The sequence below is a fragment of the Lacerta agilis genome, chromosome 17 (assembly GCF_009819535.1).
Source record: "Lacerta agilis isolate rLacAgi1 chromosome 17, rLacAgi1.pri, whole genome shotgun sequence".
NCBI classification, from domain to species: Eukaryota; Metazoa; Chordata; class Lepidosauria; order Squamata; family Lacertidae; genus Lacerta; species Lacerta agilis.
This window is the reverse complement of record NC_046328.1, coordinates 18,541,096-18,559,934: the sequence shown is the minus strand read 5'-3', so window position 1 is coordinate 18,559,934 and position 18,839 is coordinate 18,541,096. Positions and strand designations below refer to the sequence as shown.

General features: G+C 46.1%; 1 protein-coding gene across 9 annotated transcripts in view; it reads left to right on the top strand.

Moving 5' to 3' along the window:
- Positions 1 to 18,839, top strand: part of CIT (citron rho-interacting serine/threonine kinase) — a 99,832-nt gene that overhangs the window by 26,174 nt on the left and 54,819 nt on the right. For 6 of the 9 annotated variants that reach the window (XM_033136046.1, XM_033136045.1, XM_033136049.1 and 3 more), the window contains exons 11-18: positions 6,450 to 6,552; positions 7,442 to 7,585; positions 8,417 to 8,536; positions 8,856 to 9,035; positions 9,897 to 9,950; positions 12,278 to 12,331; positions 16,106 to 16,246; positions 17,070 to 17,195. In XM_033136046.1, coding sequence (XP_032991937.1) covers positions 6,450 to 6,552; positions 7,442 to 7,585; positions 8,417 to 8,536; positions 8,856 to 9,035; positions 9,897 to 9,950; positions 12,278 to 12,331; positions 16,106 to 16,246; positions 17,070 to 17,195 — 922 coding nt within the window. The remainder of the gene's footprint in view (positions 1 to 6,449; positions 6,553 to 7,441; positions 7,586 to 8,416; positions 8,537 to 8,855; positions 9,036 to 9,896; positions 9,951 to 12,277; positions 12,332 to 16,105; positions 16,247 to 17,069; positions 17,196 to 18,839) is intronic. The other 3 variants (XM_033136047.1, XM_033136044.1, XM_033136041.1) reach the window with 1 other exon arrangement.

Genomic DNA, 18,839 nt, shown 5'->3' with positions numbered 1-18,839 from the left:
TTTGTGGACTTCAAGGGGAACAGTGGTGTGCTTGCTACCTGCAGGAGTGCAGTATTGGATTCCAGGGCAGCCAAAAAACCATCTCCCTGTGTCTCTTAGTTCCAGCCTGTCACAGCTCACATGGAGCTTTGCCCCTCCTCCTCACTGCTATCCTGGGAGCTCCCACAGCCTACACATTCCTAGTAGAAATCCTAAACCTGGCCTTGGCCTTTGTCCATTAGCACTCAACAAAGAAGAGTCCCCCTGTAACCTTGGAAACCACCCTCCTCTGTTGACTGGCTGGGAGTCTTCTGCCCTGGCGATGGTTTCCATGGATGGGCCATTTACTCTGCTTTATTCCTTAAAGCAGGCATGGCCAAACTTGGCCCTCCAGCTGTTTTGGGACTACAACTCCCATCACCCCTAGCTAACAGGACCAGTGGTCAGGGATGATGGGAATTGTAGTCCCAAAACAACTGGAGGGCCAAGTTTGACCATGCCTGCCTTAAAGACTTGCACTCAGCTGATCCTGCCCTGCTAGCCTGGTTTGTTTGCATACGCTAAACCTAGGAATTTTTGTGTTTGGCCCGGTGTAATCAAACCTTGTTTAATTCTGACTTTTACTAAAGCCAATAATTATGGGGAGGATCTGGCACGAACCCACAGCACATTTAGGGGGACCTAGCCTCTCCCCCCCAGTTCATAACAATATTACCGGTATGTGTTATCTTTTCCTCAATGGCCAGGTTCCGTATGTTTTCATGCCATAAAGATATTAGCAGGCCCTGTGGCGTCCTCCACACTTGGGCTATAAGCATCCTAGCTGCTGCCAGTAGCCAGCCAGTTAGTTATTTAAAATAATTTTAAAATAAATAAATAGAATAGAATAAAAAAAATGAAAGAACACCAGTTAGGAAACATACTGGATGACTGGAAGTTTCTGGATCGTCTTTGCAAGCAGCTCCACACAGAGGAAACCACAATACGTAGTCTTAAACCTACAGGATGCCAGGTGTGTAGCCTTTCTCAAATATACTGCAGTAGGAAAAAAATCTAATTAGTTCTGAAATGTAGGGGGGAACAAATGGCAATACTTTTATTAAATGAAAGACATTTTAAAAACTCTAGGCAGCCTGTGGGAAAAAAATACTTCCTCAGCAGGCTTAGCCACTTAAATTATATTGTACAGAAGAGTTATTAAATGTGAAAAGGGTTCTAGGGAAAACTGAGGTGGTCTGTTACTTAAGCTAGTGCTACCAGTATTGGTGGTCTCAGAGGGTTAAATTAGTTAATTCTCCCCTTCTAATTAGTTAACAGATAAATGACCTCCTTCCCTACTGGCCTTCTTGGGCTTTACGATCTGCAGAGGGGGCTCTTTTGGTAGTTCCACCAACAGAGTATATAGAGTTCTGTAGGAAGAGAGAGAATGAGAAACCAGGGATCAGTCCCCAATTTAAGCAGTTCATATCAATAGCCTGTAGGGTGGTTAAGTTCATGAACTTTTTCCCACTAGCAACCGGAAGTGGTATTGCATGTCCGAGAGGGACTGTAACTCGGTGGGTACAGCTGTGTATACATAAGAACATAAGGAGAGCCTGCTGAAGCAGGCCAATGGTCCATATAGTCCAGAGGTCAGCAACCTAAGGCCCATGAGCCGCCCCCGAACCGCTAAGTGAGTCCCTGCGCGCTGCGCTAAACCAGCACAGCGCAGCATGGGGACTCTCTTCCGCGGCTGCGGAAATCGCTTCTGCGCATGCCCAGACACCGGAAATTACGTCTGCGCATGTCCGTGGTGCCGGAAATCGCTTCTGTTCATGCCCAGACGCTGAAAATCGCTTCTGCGCAGGTGTGATTTTTGTTGTCTGGGCATGCACAAACTCGATTTCCAGTGTTGCGCTGCGCCAGTCCAGCCCACGGAGGATCTCCGCGGGAGTGATCTGGCCCATGCCCGGTAAGCCTTGCCAACCCCTGATCTAGTCTAACATCCTGATCTCACAGCGCCTCTGGCAACACTTGCCTCTGGGACTCAAGCACAAGAGTACTCTCCCCTCCTTTGGTTTCCAGCAATTGATATTAAGAAGCATTGCTGCCTCTCTCTATGGAGGCAGAGCATAGCCACTGTGGCTAGTAGCCACCAACAGCCCTCTCCTCCATGAATTTGTCTAATCTTCTTTTAAAGCCAAGAGGATTTAGAAGTTCAGAAGTTTCCAGACTCAATACCCGGTCTCTCCAGGTAGGGTTGGGGAAAGATTCCTGCGGTCGCCTGCTGGAAGTCTGATAGGATATAATCTAGATTAGAAACAGTCCTACCACTGCATCTGTTTGTATGAACTAGATACTTCTATAAATGAAGATGTCTGAACAGAAGCAGCAACAGTCTTGCAGTTGCCTGATCCTATGCGACTTGTATAGCTTTTATTTTTCATGCCACGCAGCAGAGGTACTACTGCCCATTAATTTGAGTTCTTGTTTTCAGTTAACAGAGCTGTCAAAACAGTTTAGTGATGAATTACATGAGAGTCAGTGGTGGGGTAGTGGTTAGAGTGGCAGACTATGACATTGGAGGCCAGTTTTCAAGTCCCCACTCAGCCATGAAGCTCACTGGGTGTGACATGGGGCCATTTACTGTCTCTCAGCATAACCTACCTCACAGGGTTGTTGTGAGAGTAAAATGGAGAGGGGAGAACCATATATAGCACCTTGAGCTCCTGGGGTGCGGGGGAAGTAGTTATATAAATGTAAGAAATAAGAAATGGGTAGGTGTTTGGGGGAAAGGCATAGCTCAGTGGTAGTGTCTGCTTTGCATACAGAAGGTCCCAGGTTCAATCCCCAGCATCTTCAGATAGGTCTGGGAATGTCCCCTACCTGAAACGCTGGAGAGTTGCTGCCAGCCAGTGTAGATTGTATTGAGCAAAATGGACCAATGGTCTGACTCGGCGTATGGCAGTTTCCCATGTGTTGCACGAAGCTGGATTCAGCATATTGAAGTAAGTGCTTGTTTGGGAACAAAGTTATGGCCCAAGTTCATTTCGTGCTTTAAGTTCATTTCATGACCTGTTGTATGCCTTTTCTTAGTTTGGGTTATGTTAGAAGAATTTTGTGTCTCGATTTTTTTCCATTTTTTTTTAAATCTGGAGCAGGCTCTCCTAAATATGTGGTGCAGGGTAATCACTGGAATACGTATTACTAAACGCTCTCGTAGTTGGGCATATTGTAGTTCCTTAGTAACTGGCTTCAGATTAGAAAGTATGTTGATGATGGGTATGTGCTTCTAAAAATGGGATGAAACGCTTTTTTATTCATTCATTAATACAGTCAGACGTACCTTCCAAAATAAAACATTTCCAAGGTGTCCTACAACACAAGCAATACAAAGAATTTAAGGGGACATCCTAAAGAGACACTAAGGCTTAATCATAGAAAGGGTTTCTGAGCAGAGTGTTGTTTTTTTGCAGCACATCTAAAGTCAGCAAGAGAAGGTGTGTGGCAGTTGTCCATAGGGACATGACCAGCTTTGAAAAGGCCCTGTCCTTAAACCAGTCTGGTTTAAGAAATGGTGGGCCAGGGAGAAGATTCAGTGACTCTAAGCTCAGTTAGTTAGAGCGTGGTACTGATAACACCAAGGTTGCAGGTTTGATTCCTGTATGGGACAGCTGCATTGCATTGCAGGGTGTTGAACTAGATTATCCTCAGGGTCCCTTCCAATTCTATGATCCTATGAAATCTATAATCTTGAAGTCACAGTTTCCTAGGGCTGCTATAGGTGCAAATGGTGTTTGTGATGGTGAAACTCTACATTGACTGCCTGAGATGAGTCAAAGTACAAGAGAGTACGATAGGGAGGAGGAATGCTGGCTGCTTAGATCCTTGACAGGAAGAACATGTTGAGTGCCTAGAGAAGGAAGGTGGAAGCATGAGCTTAGGAAAGCAGGAGCTGGAAGTCTTAGAAACCAGCAAACAGGTCAGAATGGGGCTTTGCAGAAGGAATTATCCAGAGAAATAAGAAGAAAGAAATTTGCTGATATGGGTAGAGAGAAAAGGCAAATATGACTAGGTTACAGAGGCTATGTTGGCTGTGTTCTCCCTCAACTGTTGAAGGCATCATGCCTCTGTACACATACCTGTGGGAATCACAAGAGGGAAGAGTAATGGGGTTTGTGTCCTGCTTATGTTCCCATGGGCATCTGATTGGTCACTGTAAGAACAAGATGCTGGACTAGGTGGGTCTTTGGCCCAGTCCAGTAGGGCTGCTCTTACATACTTGTGCATAAGCAGGATAACAGTAACACAATGATATCACCAAAGCAGCAACTAAGATGAAACAAACATAAAAACCTCAAGTTGCCTACCACCCAAAAGTTAAACTGGGGTATGGTTTGGCAGGCCTTCATGGAGAAAACATTCTATTTCACCAAATTACTGATAGCGATTGGTCTTGTTAACCAACCAAAGTGTGTTCACCATTGGTTCTGTCTGTTGTTCCTCCGAGAGATCAGAGCAAGGTTTTGTTTGTAATGCCATAGGTAAGCTTATAAGGCTCGTAGTGGCAGATGCCCCCCCTCAATTCTTAGTTGTGTGGAAAGGAGACTGGGACGTGTGTCCCTGTTACATTGAGCCATGGGGAGGGTCAGAAAATGTCAGTATGACTTGCTGTTGGTCAAGCCCAACTGGAGTCTGGAGAAAGGCAGGGACTTTCCCTAATGTTGCAGTAAGCCTCGTAGGAACTCCAAAGTCAGGGAAATCTTGAAGTTGGGGGAGCTGCCACACTTTTGGGGCGCTCTCATCTGACAAAAACAAGGTAGTGACCAATGGCACCTTGGCAAGTGTATGTACTCCTATGGACAGGCCACCTGCTTTTTCTTTGCATTTGTGTTTCTGCAAATTCCTCTAGTAGTAAGCATTTGCTATTCATGGCTCCAGGGATCCCTCTTCTGTCTTCGCTCCAGGGATCTACAACCAGTTTATTAATTGCCTAGTTAAATAGACTGTGCTGCTGTGAATAGCTTTTGTGTGTGCATGTTGTGGTTTTCTTTTTCTTTTATTATGGTAAGCATTTAAGGATGGGCGGGGGAGTATAAACATGTTTTATCAATCTAGTTCTTAATATACAAAGTGTCTAACAACAAACAGCTCCAGTTCCAGAAAGAATATTTCAGTGTTTGCCCTCTACAGTGCTGGCATGTAGAGTAGATTTTGATGTTTTCTCAGACAACAGGATCTGTCCAGGCAATGTTGTATAGGGGTTGGGATAGCTAGTATCTTTTTGAGCCAGAGGATCACATTCCCACATGGGCAACCTTCTGGGAGCTGCATGCTAGGTTGTAAGGGGCAAGAGGGTCTTAATCTGCCTTTTGCCTGTCGTAGTTGTGGAGAAATGAACTACAGCTCCCATCAGCCCCAACAAGCATGGCCATTGGCCAGGGATAATGGGAGTTGTAGTTCAGTAGCATCTGGAAGGCCAGAGGTTCCCCACGCCTGGTCTATCACATTGAGATGGTGATGTCTGAACCAGGCCAGTGTCTTTCTCAAGCCATCAAGCACATCTCTGGATGTTTCTTTACCCCCCATGAAGAGTTTTAACACTTTGCTCTTCTAATGCTAACAAACACTGTGCAAGCTCCTTCTAATGCTAGGTTAGACCTCAATAATGTACTCTAAATGGAGGTTGTGCTTGATGGTTGAAAACCCCATGGGGTCTTTCTATCTTAGCAACACCTTTTCCATGTCTTTCCCATTACTTCCTTTGTCTGGCTTCTAAATCGCAGCCATAAAGATTGTCATGTATTGTGATGGCCATTGTGAAAATAATAATATACCCAGCTTTCTCAGAAAAAAAAAGTCTTTATGTGATGCTTAATAGCAACATAAAGTGGCTCAGCTCTTGTAACTAGGGCATTCTCATATTCATCTTGCAGCCTATCCCGACAAGGTTCGTAGGGATGTTCTGGTGGGTCTTTGCATCCTCTGGTGTGGGGCGAGGAAGGAACTGTGGGTCCTCCAGGGGTTTTGGACTCCAGCTTCCATCAGGCCCAGCCAGCATGGCCAGTGGTCAAGGATTATGGGAGTTGGGAACTGTAGTCCAGCAATGTCTGGGAGGAAACAGCTCTCAGCTCATATCCATAAGTAATCTTCCATAAATAATGTCTCTTATAGTCCATCCACAACAAAAAGTATGTGGTGGCCAGGTTACTAAGTAATTTACCTAACTGTAAAGCTTTTATCAAAATGTGCCGCTATGTTTTTGCTTTTGTTGTATTATCTGATATTCAGAGTTGCATCCAATGATAATCGTGTACAGTATAGAGTAGGGCCACTGAAAATAATCTGACTAACTCGGATCCATTAATTTCAATGGGCCTGCTCTGAGTTGAAGTTAGATAACACCAGTTTTTTGGGGTTTCGTGCTCTGGTGTGGTGGTACATAAATATATGAAAATTATTATTTGGGGTTCTTTTTTTTTCCTTTAAAGGTCTGCTTTGGGTTTGGATTCCCCAGCCAAGATTAACTCCATGGAAAAGAAAATCCTTCTTAAGAGTAAAGAGCTGCAAGACACCCAGGATAAGTGCCACAAGGTATTTATTTACATGGCCAGCCTCCCACCTTGCTCCAGGGATCTACAACCTGTGTGTGCCAAAGGACCTACCAGATGCTGCTGATGGGTCCACAGCTTCGGTGGAGCAGTTTCCTCCTCACCAGTTAGATGAGGGAGATGAGTTTAGGTCATGTCTGTCTCTAGCTCCGTTAATTTTATAACAAAAGGAGGCTCTGGATTTTCTCTAGACCTTTGCTTGGCCTGGCGGTGACGGCAGTGGTTTCCAGCAGGTGGCATTTCTTCTTCCATCAAATGCTCAGCAGCTCCGGTTCTGTTCTGAATGCTACGAAGTCTCTCTTCTGCTTCTTCTTTTCCTCTCTTCGTCCTTCGGTTTCTGCTTATGTAACTGTTGCCGCTTCACTGATTTGACAGTGAGAACTGTTGCTGAAAGAAAACTCACTGGGATATACATTTTAAACCCCTCTCTTTGTTTTGAGATACTTTAAAGAGTGTGCAGTTACTTCTCTTTCTGTTCCGTGCTGGACTTGACTTTTGATCCCTCAGAAGGACATGGGGGGGAGCCCTCCTCTGGTCCAACATGGATTTGGGATAAAGCTAAAGTGACCCATCTCTGGAGAGGAAAAAAACAATCAGGTGAAAAAATGATTGTGGCTTCTTTGCTCACTGGGGTTCGAAGAGTGGCTGAATGTGAACAAGCGGCTTGAATGAATGGGGTGACTTAGACTTACTGCCTTTCCTTGAGAAGGAACTGTGAATTCCCAGGAGCAGAACCATGGTATTTGAATTTAAACAGAATTCTAGCCTAGTCTCTCTTCCAGAGACAGATTTCCTCCCGAGTTGTGCATCGACCCTTTGTCTGCTCGTAGACTCTTGGAAAATGCTTTTAAACCTTTTAATGTTTGTTGCAGATGGAGCAGGAAATGACGCGCTTGCACCGCAGAGTATCGGAGGTGGAGGCTGTACTTAGCCAAAAGGAGGTGGAACTGAAAGCCTCCGAGACCCAGAGATCCCTCCTTGAACAGGACCTGGCTACCTACATCACAGAATGCAGTGTGAGCCTCCACCTGTTCCCCCTGAAGTCACTGACTTCCATTGGTCTAAAACCTTTCTGTTATGGATGTATCAGTAAGGCATATGGCAGAGGCAGCTTAAGAAGGACAGCTGTCTTAATTAAATAGGGTTGGTTAATTGGCAAAGCACTGTAAGCCTGTTACATAGTTTTAATTCATTAATGACCTGATAAATTGACAGTGTGGCAGAGAAGGCAAAGGAAATTTAGCTTGAGTCTTCCATGCAGAAGATAGCAGCAGGTATTGTGCTTGTTGGAGTTCACATACTTTGGACTATTTCCTTAACCAAATCTGAAGCAAGGTAGTCATGATTCAGAAGCATTTATTTGACACTGGTAGGGAAGTCTGTGCAAAAAATCTTCTTACATTGATCCTTTTCTTTTTGTAGTATTAGCGTATCTGAAACTGCCAATACTTTGACTTTCCAAGGAATTCTTGGTCTAACTGGAGGTGTCAAGAGATTGGACCTTGTGTTCATAAATAGGTCACAGCTCAATAGCAGAACCTTTCTCCATTTTGTACTTTAGCAGGGATAGTTGCCGGTGTCCTCCTTGCTCATGTAGCTCTTTAAATTGCATTCCAAAATGTTTTTTTAAAAAAACAAAACAAAACAAAAAACATATCATATTTCATTCAAGTGGACGTGTTCTTTTGTTGCTGTCGAGGCAGGAAACTGGAGCTGAACAGAAGCTAAGATGCAAGCTTTGGGTTTTGCTGACCTGTTGGTTTGTTTTTTTAATCCATAACTGATAACATTTTCCTTGGTACAGCTGCATGCAAAGTGGCTGTGTATTAAACGTTGCACTTTTGCAGAGCTTAAAGCGAAGTCTGGAGCAGGCTCGGATGGAAGTGTCTCAGGAAGATGACAAGGCACTGCAGCTCCTTCATGATATCAGGGAACAGAGCCGGAAGCTTCAGGAAATCAAAGAACAGGTGTGTGTAGCTACTTCTCAGAGGAATGTAGTGGCTAATGAAAGCTTTGGCTTTGGTTTGTGCTAGCCAGTCCTCACACTAGGAATAGATCCAGGGTGTTGGTGGAGTATAAAAACTTTTCTCTCTCTCTCATGTGGCTTTCCATATATATACATTTTTAAATGAAAGAGGGCATAATCTTTATGTTTGGCAAAAATGTGTTTCATTCTCTGTGGTTGTGTGTGCTTCCTCCCTCTGTGTTTTTCCTTACACAACTGCCTGGTTGCCATTTTTTCCTTTGTTCTTTCTGAAGTGTGTGACGCCCCACTTCCTCCCACAGGAGTATCAGGCTCAGGTGGAAGAGATGAGGCTAATGATGAATCAGTTAGAAGAAGACCTCATTTCAGCTCGCAGGCGGAGTGATCTTTATGAATCGGAATTGAGAGAGTCCCGATTGGCTGCTGAAGAGTTCAAACGTAAAGCCACGGAATGTCACAACAGGCTCCAGAAGGTAGCTAAGGTCAGGGTACTAGAATTCTGTTTTGGGGGTTAATTTTGGCAGTCTTGCTCCTCACACCAATATATTGAGAATAGATTCGACTTCATTAGGTTTAGTTTGCATGCCATGATTGCTGCGCTCTGCTTCCAAAGGTGGAGGCAGCAATGCTTCCAAATACCAGTTGGTGGAAACTTCAGGAGGGCAGAATGGTCTTGTGCTTGAATCCTGCTTGTGGGCTTCCCACAGGCATTTGGTTGGCCACTGAGAACAGGATGCTGGACTAGATGGGCTATTGGCCTGATCCAGCAGGCTCTTCATATGGTTGCAAATAAAAAAAACATAGCTTTGGAAGAAATTCAGACTTTTTATTTTGATAGTGAGTAGAAAAATAGCATGATATAGAGCAGCAATTGTTTTTTTTTAAAAAAAAACCCTCAGAAATCTGATAGTCATTAATAATCTATATTTTTCTCTGCTACCAATCAGTTTTTCTTGCCTGCCTATCAAGGGCTCATGGGGATAAAGTTTTGTGCAAATTAATCTATTCCAGAATTCCTGTTCTCCAAAAGGAAAGAGTCCATTCTCACCACACTTTTACCCCCTTTCTCTTAGCATAACTTAGTAATGGATCTACTGACATGATTGATTGGCAGTTTGGAACCGCTGCACTTTTATTTTGACCCCATTTATTCATTTTAAATACCAGTAATATTTTTTTTACAAAAAATCATGACCTATTTAGAGCTGCACTTTCTAATGTTCGTTTGAAGATAGAACAGATTGAGACAGCTTTGAAACTGAGGAACTGCTGCTCATACTGCGGTGTCTGATCTGAATCCTGTTGCTGGGTGGTTCATCTTTCTTTCATCTTTACTTTTAAAGGTTAAAGATCAAGGGAAAACGGAAGTAGGAGAGCTGTATTCCAAACTGGAGAAGGTATGTTCCTGTGGGTGTTTTGTACTGATAGAACACCAGTATGAATTCAATGAGCTTTTCATTTAGTGATTCTGTGGTTTGATTTTTAAGTAGGCCTGATCAATAGGTGGTGTTTCCCCCTCCCCGGCACTTGTGAGGTGTATATATGTAAGAAAATGTATATTCTAATGCATGGTAAGCGGTGTAGGTGATGAAAAATCTTAACCCTCCAGACTGAGTTGATGCCCTGTAGTGCTGTTTTCATGAAAACTAGCCACTTGAGAGCACTTGCCCACCTTGTACTTTTTGTGGCATTTCAACGTTTGTGAGTTGAAATGAACTTGCAGCAGCTGGCTTAGGGACAGGCACAAGCTGTGTTGGCAAGTCAGGGGAGAAGACTGGAAAGTTCAAGAGAAAGAAATTTCCAAGTTAGGGATACTTAGTGGGTAGCAGAACCCTGAGGCAGAGTGAGTGGATGAGAGAAGCAAGCTATACTTGACAATTTACTTAGAAATGGAGAGCTATCCTTCTAAACAGCTCTTCTAATACAATGAGTTTTAGGTGACTTCCCTGCCCTTTATTCCCCTTGCCCACCCCATAAATCTGCTCTGGGGGGTTGGGAGAGCCCCTGGAACAAGTTTAGGGGCACACAGGGAGAAATGGGGGCAGGGTCGGTCCATTGCACAGCTGAAACTCATGGTGCTAGTGGAGCTGTTTAGTTGGGTACCACCCAGGAACTTTTAAGGAAGGGTAGGGATATGAAACGGAGATCTGGAGTTGAGAAATTTGAGGCGCTACAGGGAGAAAACCCTGTAGGCCAGTGTGTTAGCAGGAAGGGATGGAGGCAAGAGTGCTGCTTCTGAATTGATAGGGAAGCTGGCTAAAAGCGAAGGGTGGGGCAGTAGACTGAAACCCTGAGACCAGAGAAAACGGGCAGGGAGATGAAGAAAGGAGCACCCAAGGAGAAAGTTGAACTGTGAATTGAATGCCAGAAAGAAGGGGCTGGTAGTACTGGAGTACTGTGGTCTGCAGTGCCAAGGAGACGTAGGTTTGTGTCAAAAGCGCTCCCCAGCCAAAGGAGTGGACATGGCAGATACGTGGTTAACTCCTTATTATCAAAGCTGACACATCATCATTTCTATGGATCTGAACGCCCACGCATAGGACTAGTGTCTAGGCAGCTATTCCCAGGTAGTCACTCAATGGAGTAGTTGCAGAGACAGGGGGCCACTCCTCCTCTACCAGTTTATATACCTCCCCCTGATGGGCTGCGCGCATGTAGCCAAAGTCTGTGCCTATGTGGAAGCTTCCCCTGCTCACCCCTCTGCAATCCGCTCCTGGTTCTAGGAAACAATGGTGCAGGAGAGGGTGGGGGAGCTCCATGCCCTTCACTTGCCTGACCTGCCTCTTCCTCCTTTTCTTCTGATCCATCCATCCTGTTCTCCACCCTCCAGCTCTGAAGCCTTCCCAGCCTCCGACTCTTGCCTCCTGGCAACAACAGTTCCCCACAATTCACTGCCCCCTCTCCTGAGTCAGACTTCAGCCCCTCTTCCCCCACTTGCACACTCATCAGTGTCTTGCCAACCCCTGACATCTTGCTTAGGTGCAGAGCTGGCATCTGGGTAGGCATTGTTGAGCCTTTGGCTCTACTGCTATTCCTTTTCACATTTGCCTCCTATTCTCTTCCTCTGGCCAAGAAGGGCGAGCAGAGTAGATCAATCAATGGGAGTGAGAAAGAGTGGCAGCCATCTCTGCCAGCTCACTTGAGCTGTCATTTCCTTTCCTTGGTTGAAGTGAGGATTGGGCCCAGGGGCAGCAGGAGAACAAGTGGGCAGTGTTGTTGGTAGATAAGCAACCAGCCAAACCCTATTTTCCTTAGACCTCTGGTCCTTCTAGGTGTTGCTTTCCAAACATGGCTTATTGCCAGAAAAGTAATGAATGCTCCATATTCCCAAATGGCTTTTTACCAACCCCCAGTCCTTTCCACCTTGCAAAGAGAAACTTTGTACCATTCCCAGAAATATTTTGCTAGCCAACCAGAATCAAACTGGGTCCCTTTTTGTTCTCCATATTCCATTGGACAACTGGGGTAGCTGATACGGTACTCTGCAGATATTGCTGAACTTCGGCCCCCATCATCCCTGACCATTGGCTGTGTTGGCTGGGATTGATGGGAGTTGTAATTCAACAGCACCCAGGAGGAGGATGCCTTACTTAGTCAAGAGGACCTGCTTTAAGAAAGCGTCACATGAGAGTGTGGGGGGACGGGGGACTGCAGTCATTGGATTGAAATGATTCAATGTAGCATTACACTACCTAGTATCTCCACGCCTCTTTCTTCCTTGTAGGTGAATGCAGAACAGCAGGTCAAAATCCAGGAGCTACAGGAGAAGCTGACAAAGGTAAGGTTTGGATAGGTGCGTGTTAAGAGAATTGATTGCTTTTGCGTGCGAGTTAAAAGTTGTGAGTCGCTTCTTATGCAGTTTATACATCTCCTCCTTAGACTTACCAGCAAGCCGTAATGCAGAGGAGGGGAGGAGTGGTGTCTCGTGTTCAAAAACAGAATTAGTCATTGTGCTTTGGATAGGAAAGGGAGAAGAAGGGTGGGGGATTGGGATCCAAAATCGTGATGATCTCAGTGCTTTCTCCTCTTCACAACATGTCATCCTATGTTTATTTTTAAAACCGAAGCTGAGCCAGAATTGGAATATTTGGTAGAGATTTAACTCTGGGAGGCCAGATCAGGCGCTCTGCACCAGGTGTGAGCTTTTTCAGTACTGGGGGCCACACTATAAAAATAGAATGAAACCAGTGAAGCAGCAACAGATTGCGACTGCTTAATTTGGATCTACTTTTCATGAATGGGGTGGGTGCCAAATCATAATTTGTGGACAGTGTTGCATCTATTCTGGAACTTTGCATACAAAGTGTGAAACCTTTTAGAGCAGCCCCTGAGCAATCTGAGACACGTTCAGCACTAATGAGACACTAAAACTGAACTTAATTTCTCTTGTAAAGGGAACCTGTGTGTGTGTTTCATGTAGGGGTGTGGACCTTTTTCATGATGAGGTTTGCATTGGCCTGGTGGAAAGCTATCGTGGGCACACACACACAGAGTCATTTCCCATGGAATCAAAGGCACATAAACCACTCACAATTTACCTTCTATTTTCTCCATTTTCTTCTATTTAAAAGGTTTTTTTAAAAAAGCAAAAAAGTTTGCCATCTCCTTTTATCTGTAATTACTGTGCAAAGGCCAAAAAGAACTCCTGTAATCCCATGCAAATAACATGCCAGTCTACAGCTGAACAGCAAACCTTGCCTTACTGCTATTCAAAGCCTCAAACTGCATAACACAATTGTACACATGTGGTTGCAAAATGCATGGACACTTTTGCCACCAACATAAGCCTACCTCTCTGCTGAGTGTTTCCCCTTTGCATTAGACTTCTTGCAGAGGAAGGAACTGCCATTACGCAGTGGATATGTGTAGAGACTTAGGCTAAGGAGTCCTGGCTATTCTTGCCTGACAAGCTGCTAATTTCCTAACCTACTTCATGAGTTAGAGATGTTGCTGTTTATCACTTGTAGAGCATCCAAAACATTTCGAAGTGCTGTGTACAGGTTGAAAGATAAGGCATGGCATAGCGTGGTAGTGGGTGTGGCTGGTGCAGAGCCGCAGCTCATTCTCAAACACACTTGTGCATATGTGGGGGGGGAGGTATGGCAAGGACACACAGGGGAGGTTGGATTGGGCTTTAACTCCCCCATTTCAACTCTGCTCTCACTTCGGTCACACCTTCCTCCTCTAAATCTGAACAGAGAACACCAAAATGTGATGCTGTCTGACCATAAAGCATACCAGGAGCGCTCTTGGCCTGGAAACAGGAAATGTAGCATTCTACAAGAGGGCAGGCAGGGCAGATGCACTGAAATCAGTAGCTGTGGCGTTGGAGCTACATTGGGCACCCGCAAGAGCTAAATATGGGCCATGGATTGGCCACATGTGCTTCCAGTTGTCAAAGGACAGTAAAATTTCAGCCTAACTTTTGTTGCGCAGAGTAATTTTAGGAGTTTGGGGGATATTTTCCCAGCTATGCAAAGATGAAAAAATACAATATCAGAATCAGAGCCGTCTCATTCATAGGGGCAGGTGGCGCGGTGCACCAGGGCGCCAGGCCCCCCAGGGGCGCCCCCGCGAGCCCGCCGGCATACCGGGCGCCCCCTCACCAACCTGCCCCCGCCCCTATGGGGCGGGGGATGAGGGGCCTGGCACTGCAAGCCAGCCACCCTCCGGAGCCCCAGCTGGAGCGCTGGGAAGGGCGCGCAAAGCCCCGCGCTGCTCCAGCGCCACGTCCATCATCCCCCGAGGGGCGGCCAGCGCGGGAGGGAGGTGGGCGAGTGGGGGATGAGGGGCGTGGCGCTGCAAGCCGGCCACCCTCCGGAGCCCCAGCTGGAGTGCTGGGAAGGGCGCGCAAAGCTCCGCGCCGCTCCAGCGCCACGCCCCTCATCCCCCGCTCGCCCGCCTCCCTCCCGCGCTGGCCGCCCCTCGGGGGATGATGGACGTGGCGTTGGAGCAGCGCGGGGCTTTGCGCGCCCTTCCCAGCGCTCCAGCTGGGGCTCCGGAGGGTGGCCGGCTTGCAGCGCCACGCCCCTCATCCCCCGCTCGCCCGCCTCCCTCCCGCGCTGGCCGCCCCTCGGGGGATGATGGACGTGGCGTTGGAGCAGCGCGGGGCTTTGCGCGCCCTTCCCAGCGCTCCAGCTGGGGCTCCGGAGGGTGGCCGGCTTGCAGCGCCACGCCCCTCATTCCCCGCTCGCCCACCTCACTCCCGCGCTGGCCGCCCCTCGGGGGATGATGGACGTGGCGCTGGAGCAGCGTGGGGCTTTGCGCGCCCTTCCCAGCGCTCCAGCTGGGGCGCCGGAGGGTGGCCGGCTTGCAGCGCCACGCCCCCATCCCCCGCTCGCCCACCCCCCCCTCCCGAGGGGCGGCCAGCGCGGGAGGGAGGTGGGCGGAGAGGCGGCCCACCAGGGCGCACGATCCCTTTGAGACGGCCCTGATCAGAATGTCAAAACATACATGTGGGGATCCGTCTGCTATTTTACAGCTATGTTTTTCCAGTTCTGCAAAAGGGATGCTCTCAGTTGTAGTACTTCAGATTTAATTACTTGCTGGTTAGCCGTTCATTTACTGTGGGCAAGCCGACCAGCATATATTCACCAGCATATATTCACATGAGCTTCATTACCAGGCAGGAGGCGCAACAGCACCTGTCACACTAATGAGTAATTAAGTAGATGTGAAGTATTGCACTTTTGCAGGGGGGTGTTGCTGCCTGCTTCAGGTTGAGCAGAAACGATGCAGTCTTATTTGAAGGTGGGTATCGCCCCGTGGAAGTATTGGCTATGAGTTGTTCTGGTATTAGGCGTGGAAGCACTTTGCACTGCAGTCGTTCAACGGTGGTTTAAGAAGCCTTGTCATGCTTTGCTTAAGATGTGTTTTGTTTAGCTAGGGCCTTCCCAAAACTAGCCGCTCCACCAACCTGCGTCAGAGCCTAGCAGTCAGTTGCCATCTCTTCTCCCTGCCACTTTCCCATTGGTGCCTGACAAATTAAAGCAAAGGCAATTGCCATAAATTGCAGCAAGCATAACAGGTGAACACTGAGGAAATTGGAAAGTCTGCTCATCTGCCGTGCAATTATATTAATGCTTTCCATTAAGGTTTTAACTGTATGTACTATTATTACTTGGGTCAATAAGTCTAGTTCAGTTTCTGGAAACTTGTGTGGATTAATATATTTTTATTTTTTATTTTTGCATAAAATTTAGAGAATGCTTGACTGTAAAAACCTCAAAGTGGTTTACAAAAGATTTAACAGTAAGAGCATTAAAAAAAACATTACAACCCTACTTTAAAACATGCGAAAGTTAAAATACTAAAACAGATTAAAATTACCTCAACTTTCTAAGCGTCTGTCAGTAGTATTCTAGTACAGCGTTCAGAGTTTGAGTAATGCTTTGAATGCTTATTCCACACACACACACACACACACACACTGTAGTATCAAATTCTGTCACTGATTAACTGCTTCATTAAGTTGTTACTGAAATGCTGAATATTGGCGCTTGCGATCTTATACACGTTAAAAACTTTAGCATTATTCTGTCTGTTCTTCAAGGCAATGAAAGCCAGCTCGGAGGCCACTGAACTCCTTCAGAACATACGCCAAGCGAAAGAAAGAGCCGAGAAAGAACTGGAGAAGTTGCAAAACCGGGAAGACTCTAACGAAGGCATGAAAAAGAAATTGCTCGAAGCAGAGGTTGGCAAAAGCTTTTAACTTTTAAGATGTTGTGAGTAACCAGAAAGTCCACTTCAGGCATACCAAATCACATCCTTGGTTTGATATCCTGGCTTATTTAACTCCCTGTGGGTTGTACAGGTCAGGCTTCTTGAGTTTGGTTGAAATGGGAAGCTGCTCTTTTAGACTAAACCAGGAATGGAAGGTTTATTAAACCCCTCTTCTGTGTGAGCCTGAGACTTATATTGGCTTGTGCTTGTAACACTGACCCTCCAGAACTACTACCCACAATGGTAATGCTTTTCCTGCCCAGTTGGAGGCAGTAATGCTTCTGAATGCCAGTTGCTGGAAATGAGGGACGGGGAATTCTGTGCTGCCCAGGTCCTGCTTGTGGGAGTCCTATGGGCATCTGGTTGGTTATTGTGAGAACAGGATGCTGTACCAGATGGACGGTTGGCCTGATCCATCAGGCTCTTCTTTTGTTTTAGCAAACATGGTCAATGACCAGGGATTATGGGAGTTGTAGTTCAGCAACATGTCCCCCCACACCTGCCGTAAACCATCCTTTATTTTTATATCTGAACTGGACTATGTTGTGTCAAATGAAATAATTGGTTTTTTGTTTTTAAAGCAAACAATATTTTCCTTGTTTCTGTGTTCAAGTTCTGTTTTTTCTCTAAAGAATTTTTTGTGCTGGATTTACTTTTTAAATTAAACTTTAAAGAGGTGGGTGGGTATGTAATTTAGGGAGCTGTACTGAAATGGTTCTACTGTGACTGCTACTTGCTGTGTGAACACCCAGGGCTCCTTTAGCCTCAATTCTGCTTTCCTGAATGTCGGACAGGAAAGGCGCCATTCTCTGGAGAACCAAGTGAAGCGATTGGAAACGGTTGAACGCAGAGAGAACCGACTGAAGGAAGATATCCAGACGAAATCTCAGCAGATCCAGCAGATGGCGGATAAAATTTTGGTGGGTAGTGATTACAAAATGGTAGATTGGGAGACTGGAGTGGGATAGTGGGCACAGTTTCTAGCTCCATAAGATGCAGTGGGAAGTGTTAACATTTTAAAAAGTTTTTTCTAGATGTTAAAAGGTGTAGCCGGAGCCAGGTGAAACCAAATGAAGGGATTTCATGCAGATTCTTGGGCGCTTGGTTCAGGGCTGAACATTTAGTGTGAGAGGCCTTTTGTACAGAACCGGGTGGCGCTTTGGGTTAAACCACGGAGCCTAGGGCTTGCTGATCAGAAGGTCGGCAGTTCGAATCCCCGTGACGGGGTGAGCTCCCGTTGCTTGGTCCCAGCTCCTGCCCACCTAGCAGTTCGAAAGCATGTCAAAGTGCAAGTAGATAAATAGGTACCGCTCTGGTGGGAAGGTAAGCGGCGTTTCCGTGCGCTGCTCTGGTTCACCAGAAGCAGCTTAGTCATGCTGGCCACATGACCCGGAAGCTGTACACCGTCTCCCTCGGCCAATAAAGCAAGATGAGCGCCGTAACCCCAGAGTCAGACACGACTGGACCTAATGGTCAGGGGTCCCTTTACCTTAACATGACTGCTGCTATGGCAGAAGGAAGAGTTCAGCTGGCTTCTCAGTGGCTGACAGCAAACTGAAGACACATGTCAAAACAAAATAAAAAATAAAAAAATAAAAAATCCTTCCAATAGCACCTTAGAGACCAACTAAGTTTGTTCTTGGTATGAGCTTTCGTGTGCATGCACACTTCACAGCTACCTACCTGTAACTGAAGACACATGGAAGCTGGTAGAAGGCCTTGGATATTTTTTTCTCAATTAACCTATAGCTGCTTTTTGTAGCAAGACAGGGCCCAGAGGCTGTCCTCCTGTTCTCTGTCTCTTCTGGGCTGATACAGTCAGACTGACATTATTTATTATTAGGATTATATGGGGCCCAGATTCTCTTAGCCTTGATTCACTAGTGCCTAGTTCTCAATGAGATCTATGTATGGGATGTACCACTTCACACCATGGTTCACATGATGGAATGTTCTTCAGTACCAAAATAAAGGAATTGCTCCACATAGCAAACTAGCAAGGGATAATGTTGTGCCAGTGTCCTCCTTCCCTGCAAATCTGGTTTTAGATGCTTTTAATCCCACTTTAAACCCAAGTACATGTCTCAAGATGTGCCTCTGAATGCCAGCTGCTGAGTAGCAGCACAGAGAGGCCTGTTACGTTCATATTCTTATGAAAGGAACCTTATTGTATGGAGGAACATGCAGTCATGTGAGCCCTGACCTGGAGACTGTGCCTGGGCTTACCCACCTCAGCAAGATCAAGACATAGGCCGAAATCATCTGCATCCTGTCACAGGTAATCTGCATTACACTACAGTGCCCATGCTGCAGTGCAACCAGGCAAATTGCACCCATGCGAGATAGCTGTGGCACAGCTAAGTGAAGTGCACATAAGTTTATCTTATTCATGCTCTACTGGCCATAAATGTGGCAACATTGAGGGAACTAGGCAGAGCTGGTCAGAAGCAATATAGGTTCCAGTGAAATCCCTGTCCACTCACTTGGTAGCACTCTCAGATTCCATTATAAGTGGAATTTGATAGGAACCCTTTCTGCAACGTCATTTCAGAATGCCTGCTTGC